This window comes from Cuculus canorus, chromosome 2 (assembly GCF_017976375.1).
Source record: "Cuculus canorus isolate bCucCan1 chromosome 2, bCucCan1.pri, whole genome shotgun sequence".
NCBI classification, from domain to species: domain Eukaryota; kingdom Metazoa; phylum Chordata; class Aves; order Cuculiformes; family Cuculidae; genus Cuculus; species Cuculus canorus.
This window is the reverse complement of record NC_071402.1, coordinates 91,029,826-91,043,869: the sequence shown is the minus strand read 5'-3', so window position 1 is coordinate 91,043,869 and position 14,044 is coordinate 91,029,826. Positions and strand designations below refer to the sequence as shown.

Genomic DNA, 14,044 nt, shown 5'->3' with positions numbered 1-14,044 from the left:
TACATCCTTCATGTTATTTAAAATACAGGTTTTTTGTTTGTTTTTTTTTTTGTTTTGGTTTGGTTTTTTTACCTCCATTGTGAAAAGCTTCTCAAGTTCACCAAGCTAGTCTATGAAGGACTGAGCTGGTCAGATGCCCTCAGTACAATTCAACTGATTCAACTGCTTTACCTCTTCCGCTTATTTCTTCCCTGAGATCTTTCCATTACCTTGCTACCTTCAAATAACAGTAAATAATCTCCAAAGAATCAAAAAAAACCCCAATTTTGAACTACCTATAGTAAAGAAAAAGCATGTCTATCACTCAGAACAAGACCAAATATCTCTGGGTTTTTGGTTTTGTTTTGTTTTTTTTAATAAAAAGAAAAAAAGTCTGCACTGCCTAACCTTCAACTTTGTGCCAATGTGTCAGAGCCAACAAGAGTGGATGCATCCAAGATAGGTTGAAATTCGGAGCATGACATTATTCCAGCCCCAGAGAATGAAAAATGGCTTACAGAGTAAGAGAAAAGAGCCTTCAAAATTACACTGATAACATTTCTTTTGAGACATTTCTAAGTCGCATCATTGTCACTGTTTTTTCCTCTCACCCTGCTTAACAAACGTTACTTCAGCCCAAATTGTCTGGAAATGCAAGAAAACACAGGGAACTCCTCTTTGAAGCCTCCATCGTTTGACATGCATGGGAAGTAAATCCTAAACAAACAGAAAGTGAAGTAGCAGCATCTTTAGAAGCAATCACTTAATACACTGATGCTAGACCTCTCCTTAAGAGTCTCGTGAATATGGCTGGAACTTAAAAGTGCAGTAACATTATACCGCTGGGTTAAGGAGTTTAGTCAGTTGCTTGTTTGTTAAAACATGTAGAGAATATGCATTGACAATATATTTCCAGTGCTTATTACCAACACTACCCGCTTAGGAAAATAACCCACTCAGTCATTGCCAGCTGTAATCACAGGAACCAGAAAGATGCAGGTAACTTAGCAAATCAGGCCGCAATCTGTACTTGGACCAGCTTGTGTTTGTCTTGTCTTCTTGGCTTGCTTGCTATTTGTATCCTCAAAAAAACCAAAAAATGCCCTCCAAAGCCCTCAGACACGCATGTAGACTTCACAGCAAGTCAAGAGACATTTGAATACCAAACCCCAACCATTTGGGCAACACCCACTTACAACCGTGGAGCAATCTCAAAACAAATTTGAAGTACCACCAAATACCCTATCGGTAACCAGTGTTGAATGCTAGCATAGGATAAATAAAATGAAGCTGAACAGCAAGAAATCTCCACAGCTATGCTAGTAACAAAGCCATTGCAATGCATGCAATGAAAGAGCAGGGTGGGGTGAACAGGTCCCAGGAAAGATCAGATTGGAAAGCACTGACTCATTTTAGCTGCACATCTGCAACTAGGCACAGCAGATCCCCCACCCAGCACTCCCCATGGCACCCAAGTGCTGCAGTTTTGCTGGTGCAGCAGCACAGCTCAGTATCTTCACGGAGGCCCTAGCCCTTACCAGCTTTGCCAACAGGGCAACCATGGCCTCCCAGCAAAGCAGCGTGCAGCAGCATGTGGATGTAGCAGCCCCCTTGGTGTCCCACTGGGAACTGCAAACACCCAAGGTGCTGCATGAATGTGTTGTAAGCATCCCCCCAAGACCAGTGCAGCCTGCCATGCTGCTTATCTCCATCCACAATGAGGTCCTCCTAGCAAAGAAAAACTACCCTTAGAGCGTGGCCAGCAGACAGCAGCATTAGGATGACATGAGCATTGTTATTTAGATCCACCAGGACTGGCTGGTTGCACTAAGGCTGCAAAAGCCACCTGTGATTACATTCAAGTGGCAGATTAGAAATCCCTTTTCATTGCTACCAGGAAGGCCTGCGAAGTTAACACTGCCACGCAGCTGCCAATACGTGATACCTAAGGACATACGATATGCACACAGAGCATTTTGTATTTTTATCCTCGAGTAAAATTTTGCTTCGCTGTGAATAAAGGCAAGTTGTAAGCATGAGTGAAAGGAAAGATACTGATCTACAAATCCAAAGGGGGGGGGGGGACCCTTTCTGAATAATTACGCTGTATTCACATTTAAGCAACTACTTGCTCTGCAGAATCAGCAAGTTCAAACAGGCTGAGATTGATACAACTGCATTCCCAGCTTGGCTCACAGTTACTCCTGTTTGTTCCCTACCAGCAGCACTGTCAGAACACCTCAAAGGAAAAAGAGGGAGACACATATTTGCCTGATGATGCTGTGACAGGGAAGTGATTCAAACCATGCCTCCAAAGCAAAGCTTCCCAAAGAACAGCAAAAGCAAGCATTCATTTGCAGTTCATACCCATCCTTGCACAAGGTGGGGCAAAAGAGGAGGAGAAGGCAGTGGGAGCTTCCCAGTATCACTTCACCGAACTGCCTGCCCTCAGTCTGCATTAAATTCTGAGCAGAGCTAAATTAACAATGCCAAATACTGCAAGGAGACTTCTGAGCCTTAAGAAACTCTTTCACAGGGACAGTATTACATGAGGTCCTTCTGAGGCCCCTATACTCCGTTAAGTTTGGAGACAAAAGTTTACCAACGACAACAAAAATAAGCAAGAATAAGATTTTTTTTAAATGTACCAAAACTCTGGTCTGGGACATTCTGAACTGCAGGTTTTTTTCACCTTTTTGGAAATTTGTGGTTTTCAGGCATGCCCTTTAGTTACCATAGTATATGGTAATGGTATAAATGGTACCATGGTACCTTAGTCAATGACTTCATTGCTGATTTTTTCACGAAACTTCATGTTTAAATAAAACAAGTGTTATTAAATGGTAGGGACAATTAAAGTAGTTTTACATTTTAGAATCGGAAAAGGAAGCAGAGAGAGAGGAAAAAAAATAGAGGAAGGATGTCAGAAGGGGGAAAATTTTTATTCTTAAGGACACAGTTGAACAAGTCCCAAGTATGTCCTGCCTCCCCTTCAAAACAGCACCCCTTTACCAACCAAGTAAACATAAGTCCCAGCTATTTCCCAGACCAGGCAAAGCCCTCATGCAGTTGCTTCTCTCTCACACTCCACTGTTGAGCAATCCTGATGGCACATAGCACAGAACAACTTGCTGCGTCATACAGCTCAAGGAGGAAAAAATAGATGGCCACAGCAATGCTGGGGAAGCTGCGCAGATAGAGCTGAATACCTCCCCCTGGCACACACACATGCACAAGCATGCAAGCAAGCAAGCTGCACTAGATAAGAGAAACACATCTTTGTTAAAGCAGGGCCTCCGCATCACCCTGATATCAGCAGTCATCAAGTAACTCGAGGGGCAAGGAAGCGAGGGGTTATCACTGCACATACACAAGTTGTGCAAACTTTTCCCAGCACTGAGGATGGCATCCTAGCAAAAGAAGTTTCACGTGCTCAGCCCATTTCCTCTCCTGTTCCTGAACATGTGGTCCTCCTTCCCCACCAGTGGCGATCTCACAGCATTCCCCTGCTGAGCAAAGAAGCACTAGGAAAAAGTTTCAGGTCTTGTTACGTGTCTGTTTAATCAAGTGTAGTACCTGGAAAGAGAAGTTCCCCACATGCCTTGTGCCACTTTACAGGAGTTTGGGAATTTTTGCCCTCAAAGTGAAATTAATTTTGCTGCTGTACATAAGCAATATGGATTGCCTTCCTTTCTCTACCCTGAGTCTGGCAAGGAAGATGCCACATCGAGGTGGCTCAGTGTCAAAAACGAGCCACATAGAAGCTGTCCACCTCCTTTGAGACATCTTTGCACATGAAGGACAGGAGAGCTGAACGAGGATTTACCAAAAGATCTCTGAGTGTTTAGAAAACTTCAGCTGACAGAGCAGCCTGAAGAACTTGACGTATCTAGAGATGCCCTCAAAACCAGAAAGCAGTATTTGCATATTGTGTACTATTTACCAGTGTACAATGGCACTACTACTTTATAGACAATACCTTTGCCTAAGCTGCGTGCATCATGCAGGTGAGCATCAGGGCTCAAAAACCCATGTGAAAGGCCCTGGCTAAGCCCAAATGCCATGATTCCCATCACCATTTTTTTGTACAGCTAGAGAAGTTTCCCCAAATGCTGACAATGTACTGTTAATGAAGATCTGATTTTTAAAAGAGGGGAGGAAAGAAAGAGCGAAAAACCTGCTGACCCTGAGAGGGGGTATGTTCTGCAGTTTGCTGGTTCCAGCATGCTGAACTAGAACAGGTTGAGCAGGTTAGATACTGGGGGGAGAAAAGGTAAAGCTGGAAGACATACTTTAAAGGTGGAATGACAGCAACCACAAATGCAGTTTGAGATAGACTTTTCCTCATTCTCATGAGTACTTGGCCCAGGAGTCTTTTCAGACACCAGTAGGAACACACATTCATTAGAGAAGTGATGCAAGTACTTGTGACATGTACACACAACAGGCTGAGCAAAGATTACCTTAACATACAAAATCCCACAGCAAACTTTCTCACCACCAGCATTTTCTACAGAATCACCCAACCGAAGCAGAAGCTAGAAGACAAACCACAGCCAAAATGCCAACAAAACAACGTGTTACTTGTCAACCTTGAGAGCTAACATCTCTGCATGAATCACCTTAATGTCAGGCTTATAGCAAAGGACTAAAAGCACCTCATCTCCCTGCAAAGATCGCCTGGATTTTCTAGTGCTTGCTAAGTTAAGGCTCATATTTATTTTGCAGCTCTGCAAGGTGAGAAGGGGAAGTAACATCCCTGAGAATACTAAACCCTCAGAGAAGGTGACATTCCTGAAAGGGTACTTATGCAGAAAGATCAAGGTCTCACACTGCCATGTGCTCTGTGACCAGAGTCTAATCTGGCAAGTGGCTTGTGCTCATTTGAACTGTGACACGAGTAACAAAGCAGCACTAAGCTATGCTCAATACACTCTATTATATGGACATTTATGGTATTGCCCATGAGGAGGGCATTACTCTGCTACATCAGACCACCTTCTCTTCAGCACAAGTTGAACCAGAAACACTCAGAGCAGGGTGTCCCATTTTTCTGCCTGCAGAAAACCAAAACATAAAAATCCACAACCTTACGAAGCACAAGATCAGACTTAGCTATTACTTCACGGCAACACACACAAAATCTAGGCCTGAAAAGCACACTGAAGTCTTTCTTATGTTTAGGTACTGAAGAGCTCTGGAGATGCAAGCACAAGGTTCCTCATTGCGTACGCTTCAGTTCTCAAGAACAATGGAGCTAATTAAGGTCAGCATATAAATCTTAACTCTGCACTTCCTTGCTTTGCTTGATTCTAATCAGATCTCTGCATTTGTGTTTTTGTGTTAACTTCCTTCGCTGTTCTTTAATGATAACTGAAGGGGGATACCGTCCAAGGCTACAAGCAGCGTGTAACACATCTGAAATCATGGCATCTCCTTTTGGCTCTTACAGCTCACAGAGGTACTGTGGCATGAGAGCTCCTTCAGAGTTTCCTACTGTTGAAGATATGCATGGGTGGGGTTTAGAGCACTCTATGCATCATGAGAATTAAATAAAAGTTTATGTAAAGTCTTTACAAAAGACGACCAATCTTTTCAGCAACAGTGAGACACGCAGAAGTTTCTACCTGGGACCATTAAAAAATACTTCAGTTTCTAATTCTCATCACAGACACAGAGAAACAGGCTCTTACTGCTATAATGTTGCTGGAAAAAAAAATAAAAATCTTTCTTTCCTTTCTTTCTTTCTTAGTCTTCTTCAAAACATTAGGATCCTAGCAGAATACCAAATGTTTACTCTGGATATATCTGCTGACAGGAGAAAGATTAAAAAAAAACCCTTATCTACATGTGTTTCCCCATCCTATAAAACATACCAGTGAAAATGTAAGAAATATTTTTTAATTGCAAAGAAAATTACAACAGGTATGACATCTCACTTGTCTCCTACAACTACAGTTATCTATTACTGGAAGCAGAAATTAGTCCTTTGTGTTCGTTATCCCAGCTCAAGAATTAGGGCACTCGCATTTGCTGAAGCTTATCTTTCACTAGCATGCGGACAGTGGCTAAATCATCTCCCACGTATAAGGAATGGATTTGAAAGCATATGAAACACCCTGCTTCTTCATGTTTAAAAGAACTGCCTATCAGTAACTACAATGATATAAAAGCTCCTTAGGAGGTGTCCAAAGAGACAATTCTATTCTGCAAGACAATAAGAGAATGCCTTTTCACACGTGTGAAGTGTCAGTCATTTTCAGTCTGGTGAGTTCCTTGGCTACTTGTTCTTAGCTTCAAGATCTTGTACGTTCAGTTTTTCAAAGCTACCCAAAGTTTAACACCAAATTTACACTTGGCCATCTTTGCAAACCACCAGAATCCAAACCCTGTTGTAACAAGGCAGTCTGTCTCCTCTTCTGGAAAAAAAATAAATGCTGATCATATTTGGCTATGCTCTGCCTCCAAAAACTCGCATCTTAAGCAAATGCCAGACTGCACATGCTAGACTGCAGAGATCCTATTTGTACTCGGAGGCTGGACATTGTTACTGCACTGCACCCTACAAAGCACACACAACGCACTGGAAGCAGGCCAATGCCATAAATAACACAGGAGCAATTCACAGGTGGAATGCAGGGAGAGGATGGATTCAGCCAGATCTTGAGGACACTGCCTATTGGATATTCGCAAAGTCACAGGCAGCCTGTACGCATGCCTGCCCAGGAAACACAGATCCATGTTAAAGACAGCCGGAAAATCATTAAAGCATACGCATCTCAACCCCTGTGCCTTTATCAGGATCCAACACTCATCTTTCAACCAGTACGTTAACAATCTTCACCAAGCGCATGCTCTTCACTTGCCAGTGAAAATAGCTGGCTAAAACATCAAAATTCACAGACTACTATTCAGCATGTGCGTTTTCTGTCTTTCTCAAAAACCTCAATTCAGCAACATTCACACACACACACACACACAAAAAGTGTTGTTTAATAAAGACTTAATTTGAACACAGAACAGTACCATGCCCTGATAACAAAACCAGCTGTTTGTCTCTCCGCAGCCCATTAAAAAGAGAAGTTTGGGAAAATTATCTAGCACTGAAAATAAGACTGAGAATGAAAGTGTCTTCTTAATTAAAAGAAGAAATACCTTCTTTGATAGGACCCTTTGTAAGCATGCTTCAAAGCATAGCTTCTGTGATCCAGATCTTCCAATTTGAGTTTCAAAGACTTCTGCATGTGGTTGTTGCATGTGGTGCTTCACACGTGCCAAAAGACAAAAAAAATCCACAAACTTCGAGACCTGTTCCCGAGATGGTGCATAAATAGCCTACCAGTACCGAAGCAGGATGTAAATAAAAAGCCATTATTGAGAATTTTGCTAGGTATGGAGTAGGAGTGGAAGGAGGAAAAGAAGGTGGATAGATATCTGTGACGTTTTGGTTTCATACAGAACACTTCAGTTAGTTTGCATTACTGCACTTACACGGACAGCCTGGTGAACATCAGACACTGACACTGCAGCTTCATTTACCAAACTGGGGAAGCTGTGGCTGAAATACGTATCCCTGTAGCCTTTTCAGATGTGCCACAGAGCCTTTAGTAGCGACCCAATGGAAGCTGGCAGGAAGGTCATTTCTCGCCTCACTTCTGGCATTTATACCCTATTAACATTTTCAAGTTGCATGGAGAGCATTTCTTCAGCAGGGAGGAAAATGTGCTTTAAAGCAATATGCACAGATCATCCTCATTCACGGAAATGGAAAAGAAGCAGTGGGCAAAGTCTCCTACCTGCAAAGGAAACCCTTTTGGGGCAAATGGAGGCATTGCCCTTCCTCCTGAAGCCTGATGCGTATTCTACTGGAATCCAACACAATAAGTGAAGCAAAGTATTTTCTCTACCACAAAGTCTGTTGCTAAAGCTTATAAACCACCACCAAAACCCACAGCAGCAGCCTAACTCCTCTGTCTGCACTTTGGGGAGATGCCGCAGTGGAGATGGAACAAGAGGCTTGCAACCTCCAATTTGGTGGCAGAGTCTAGACCCAAAACAGATCCTCAAAGTTGGCACTACTCAAAGATATACTTTCTAGGGAGATGCTGTGACAGCACAGATGGAAAACGTTTAGAAATTGCAATCTATTGATTGGAGACACTACTTTGGAAATCCTCAGCTCTTTCATAGCTACAGAAAACTCTTCTACAGATACACACCCCTTCTTTTCCATGTAGTTTATGCTTCTGCTGGAGGTCTGAGAATACTCAACTTCAATTTATTGTGACCAAGAGAAAGCCATTGTGTCTGCATCCCTTGCATAGAAGTGTGAGGATTAGCATATCCCAAACTGCAGATTTTTTCTTATGTACTGATCATCACAATGCTGTTCCAGTTACAGGAATTCTGAACTCAAAATTACTATGAACAAAGTTCTTCCTCTAAATTCTGGAAAAGACACAAGAAAACGACCCCCTAAGTCCCAGACCAGTTCCTGATGCTAGAAGGCTTGCTGTTTCCAAGAAGACTTGCCCTTTCAAGTACTGGTTAAAAAGAAATTTCTGTAAAAAAAACTCAGCGTTGCCTCCAGCTCCCTTCCTCCAGAGCAATTTCTGTTCCTGACACCAGAAACTGATGGATCTCCCAGTTATCAGATCACAACAACCATCCCCAAACAGGAGAAGCAGCACTGATACAGAGGCAGTCAGCTTGACAGGACATCTGGAAGAATGATAAAACCAGCTTTTTGTGATTCACATTGAGCACTCTCCAGAGACCATTGCTCTCTCCAACAGAAAATGTCCCTATAAGAGGCTCAGGCCACTCCCGAGTAGTCTGACTGCTGTAAATGGGACTTGTAGTTCCCTGTTGAAAATCCTGGGCAAGCGTCATCCTGGTCGGAAAAGGAAGCAAGTTTTAACCTCTTCTTCTGAATGGAGCTGGTCAAGAGAACCTTCTTCCTCCACCCCTGTCTGCTGTGCCCATTCAACTTGACTTGTTGATAAGGAGCCAAGGAGCACAACAAAAAGAAACTGGACTTTATGTAAAAGGCTATGACTCATTTACAAATGAAGTGTTGCATGTATTGTGGGAGTCAGGAAGGGCAGCATGAGTTTAACAGGTAAAGAGTACATGCAACACAGCCGGACTCACCCAGAGATGAGATGGGCAGAAAAGAGTGCTCCCACTCCGTAAAGTCCAGCTGCTGCAAAAAAATTTTTCCCACATGCAACAGAACTACAAATAAGAGCTCTGGGGGTCTTTTCTTCCCCTTCACTTAATAAAGTGAGGAAGAAGAAAAATTGCTTTCAATGGAGAACACAGGGACTTGAAAGTGTAACAACATTGGTATCTTCTAACCCCAAAAAGCAACCAAAATCCCTTCCCTTCTCTGCTCAGCTGAATGTCTAATGACCTGTCTGCTATGAGGTGAAAAAATAGATCAGAAATTTCATCCTCTGCCAGAACAGTAATCAGCATTTCTATGGCACGGTACTTCCCTTGACAAAACCATTTTGTTGGACTTTTACCCTTAACACTTCTCTTAAAAGTCTGAATTTAAAAAATAGCACAGACAGTTAAACAAGATCCAGAACAAGGCAGAGTGGAAAAAAAGAGAAGAAAGGATGTAGGTAGTAGGTGCCTATACACTGTTTCACCCTATTCCGATACTGGCAGACCAACTTGTCTCTCATCCCCTCTTGTGCAGTCCTTATTTGATGAAAATGCAGTAATCCTTAGGGAAGCTCCTGCAGGAGTTTCACAAGCTATCTTGATTCTTTAGCAGCACATTCACAACTTCCTGCTACGCCTAAAACTCCTTCTGATCCCACATCCTGTGCAACGCTCCAGGGATACCACCACGATGGCTACCAGGGCCACGTTAGAAATCTTATTCTTTGCTGGTTTAGGCATATAACTTTCCCTACTTAGATACCATACCACAAAACCAGTGAATAATAAATGAACTGTGCACAAAAGCAGAGAAAGATGAAGTTTTATTATCATCCCACTGGAGCAAAAGAACAGACACAGCACCCCCACAAGCAAGGCCTGTGGGAGGCTGCATACAAGGCAGGACTTGGCAAGCAGGTCCTTGCTCCAGGATCCTTCAGGCAGAAGTAATTTTGAACGTCACGTGAAAGGCATTCAGCCATGGCACTGGCAGGCCATTGGACTTGGTGCTATAGCTAAGTTTGAGATGCCTACGGAAGAATTTACTTCACATCATCTTAGACTAGAAATACCTGTTTTGGAAGGAGGTACCCAGTGGGCAAAATGAACTTCTTCCCTGTGAACGTGTCATAGCACCAGACAACAAATTCCATTTCACTTTGCATCTATCCCCATCTGTCTACTTGCACATTCATGCCTTCCACTTCAGCAACACTATTATAGTCTGTTATAGCAACAAGAAAAGATTATTCACTACAAAAAAATCAGTGGCACAGTCCTGGTAACCACAACCCTTCATTCGCAAAACTAGCCTGTTTCAATGTGCTCAGGATCTTGCTTGTCATGGGTCTAGGGTCACTTGTTGCAGTGCCACCAAGCTCGGTAGCAGGTTTCTGCACTGGCCCACTAAGTTGCTGCAGTGCAGACCTACACAAGTTGTTTTACAGACCAGCTGGAAAGAACTTTTAATAGAAGATTTTCCTCACATGAACTTAGATCCTTCTTAGTGCAGTCAGTAAATACAGCATTCCATCCTGGTAACTTCCAGCAACATCTCGTTAAGAGAAAAAATTTAAATCAAACACTCTTCTCATTAGAAGGTTCTGATCTGTGCTTAGCTTCTTTTGGGCAAGTCACTGAGCCCGGCAAGTCTGGCAAATTTGCTACTGAAGCACAGTAAGAGCTGCTATACAGGGAAACATGCATAAGCAAAGGTGACTACATCAATCCCTGATAGGACTGGAGTCGAGACACAGGGGAAGCCTCCCTTTCCTACTTGTGGGAGAGGACAAGGCGATGCCTAGTGAGCAAAAAGCCAAACAAACCCGGCAAGCAGTCCTTCAACAAGTAGCCCAGGCTGAGGACCTGAACATAAGTGTCTGACCACCCGAGAGTCCTACCACTGGAATTCACCCTTGGATGCTGACAGTGGCATCAGCTGCCACTCAGCAGCTGCCCTGCCTTCCTCACGGCAGACAGAGTAATGACCCAGTCTGGCAAACATGTGGCTCACAACACCTCTGGTCAGATGAGTCAGACGTGTGATTTATTCAGTGCCCAAGGCCAGAATCTCCCCTGAATATCTTTGCATCTTTCCCTTCTCATTTTACCTCTCCCTCCAACTCTCCTCAATTCTAATCAACTGTAAGTTAAATAAATACAGAATTACAGAACTGCATTCTCTCTTGTTTCTCCTCTGTTTTCACTTAACTGTTTTAGTCTGGACAATATGATACAGAGATGGTGAAGCTGCAAGCAGCTATTGCCTGCTTTGTGTAGCACTATGTCATCTTTCCTATTGGTACCAAAATTACCCCTTTCATTCCACCTATAGCATACTGCTTGGAAAATGACTGGTAATGATCAAGGAAACAAAATCTCTCCCCTCCCACACAGAATCAGTCTGTAGCTGTCACTTCACTCCTGTCATTTTGCTTATAAGCCATATTCCTTTCCTCTACCTGTCTTGTAGTTTCTTTGTAGGTTGTAGTCTTTGATATCAGAACTAAAGCTATGTGGGAATTCACAAAGTCTTTATCAGCTCTGCAGCGTTCGACCCATGTAAATAAATGAATACTGAGTCGAAGATTGAGACGGGAAGGAACATCCACGCCATTTAACATTTTGTTTCCCCAGTTGACAGCTGCACATATTACTACATCCCTACAAAGGAAATCACATGAAATAAATTTGGCAACTTGGGTTACAGAGAATTTTCTGGATCTATACTGCAGTAAGTTGTCTGTGGTACAAGCAAGCATTGATGCACATATTTAAAACCAAGACCTATTATTTCAAAATGGCATCTTCAAGACGGCACTTGGACATCTTACTAGATAATGTACACCACCACCATAGATGTTCCAATACAATCACTCGCATCCAAAACTTTGAAGCTACAAAACTAGAAGCTTCTATACAGCTTAGCTACATATTTTTCTCCACTGAGAAAAATCCACCCTATTCATCAAAATAATACTACTAATAAAACCAAAAAGCGTACTTCTGGATATCCACAACAACTCTTCATAATATTTGAAGAGAGCTAAAGATCTTTCTCAATTCTTACTTCCTCGCACAACTTCAGCATCCTAGTAGTTTACTCGTGTCATGCCATACCTGTAAATCACATAGTCCACATCTTCTGCCCAAGTAAGTGTCTTGCCAGCTTGCAACTCCTTCCAAGGAAAGAGAACAGCCCCCTACCCTGTAATCCTTTTCAAACTCCTGGGTCACGATCAGCACTCACCTGTGCATGTTTCCATTGGTGGTGAAGGACTGTCCACATACTGAACATTTATAAGGCCTTTCACCTGAGTGCACCAGCATGTGGCGATCAAGGGAGCTCGCTGAGCTCAGAGACTTTCCACAGATGCTGCAGGAATGGTCTGTCCCTCCAGTGTCAGTGTTATGCTAGAGAAAGCAATGAATTTTTTTCATTGAATGATCCTTCTGATGTGCTGATAAAATATTAGCAAGTACTATACACATCCTAAAAACAGCTTTAGACAGCCATGGGGCACAATACATTATATTAAGGTGAGCCCTGTATATACACCTCTCCTCCCCAGTGCCCCCACCTTTCAACTCAACTCCCACTCTTCATTTGTAACTCCTTAATGCACCAGCACAAGTAGCTGTTTCTTACAGCCTGTGATGCCTGCCACATGCAGTATTTCTGCTGGGTGTGCAGCAGAAGGGGATAGAACCAAACAAAGGGTACCTTGACATACTTAAAGATACTTAAAGCAGTGCAGTAGCTTGGGGTTGGGTGAGTGGTAAGAGGAAAACCAGAAAAAAAGATATAATTATGGACTTCATAGCAAAAGAAAGACACTTGAAACCAAGTACTCTTTAAATATATTAATTTCAAACCGATCGTATAGTAAAAAAAAGGAAGCAAACTGGTTCTGAGTGCACATGCAGACTTCTGTTACCATAAGAATGCATTACAGGGCCAAAACACGGCCATTAGCTACTGTGCAATATGCATCACTCTTTCTTAATTGCATTCAGAGATCAAAATTTTCTTCATGTACCAAAAAAATAAAACCAAACCCCAGGAGAGTAAGAAAAAAAAAGTGAGTAACAGTTACAGTACAGGAGGGAAAACTGAAGTAATAAGTATCTAGTGGACTCACAGCGGTGAACCACAACCTTAGCATCCAAAGCAGAACCTTCTGACATAGAAAAGGCCAAACCTCCTTATAAAGTATGCATATATTTCAAGAGGAGCAAAGAAGAGCCCTGTAGCTGACAAAAAAGAGTGCATAATCCATTTAAAAAGTGTATTTTTAATTCTGCCTTCCAAAATTGCTATACTCTTCTACACTGAGAGGATTTAAAAATCATGTTTTCCTGCTTCTTAATTTGCATGACCAGTAAAGGGATCTGTACTCAAACAGGATAAGAAAACAGGACCTAAGCCTCATGATGGAAGTGGTTTTCTGGATCCTTCGGATACCTTAAGCTATGCAAAACAGGACATACATCCTTGTTTGAGCCACTAGGGACTGGGGGAGTGTTGTGGAAGGAAGGGAGGAAAATTGCCCACCTCAGAGCTGGGTTTGTGGTTTGTTGCTTGTTCTTTTTTAAAGAAAATACAGGGGGAAGGCTAAAACAAAAGCAAAACAATTGAATTAAGTTACAATGAAGCATTTCTGGTTTGTAAGTGGAAGTATTTTTCACCATTGCAAATGCTCACTAGCAAACCAGATGCTCTTACAAGAAAGAAATCAAGAGCCAGTACTCTGCGTACCTGACGGATGTGCATAGTTAGCTGGTGCTGTGTAGTGCAAATCTTTTCACACAGAGGACAGGTATAGGAAGACCTCTCTTCTTTTATTTCCTGTGAACAAAACAAACCAAAACAATCAGAAGGAGTATCAAT

The 14,044-nt window shown here is 42.4% G+C and overlaps 1 protein-coding gene across 6 annotated transcripts in view; it reads right to left on the bottom strand.

The window, feature by feature from the left end:
- The window catches only part of RREB1 (ras responsive element binding protein 1), a 125,628-nt gene that overhangs the window by 48,280 nt on the left and 63,304 nt on the right, over positions 1–14,044 (bottom strand). For all 6 annotated transcript variants that reach the window (XM_054059740.1, XM_054059738.1, XM_054059743.1 and 3 more), the window contains 2 exons: positions 13,913–14,002; positions 12,404–12,567 (listed from right to left, as the gene is read on the bottom strand). In XM_054059740.1, the coding sequence (XP_053915715.1) occupies positions 12,404–12,567; positions 13,913–14,002 (254 nt within the window). The remainder of the gene's footprint in view (positions 1–12,403; positions 12,568–13,912; positions 14,003–14,044) is intronic.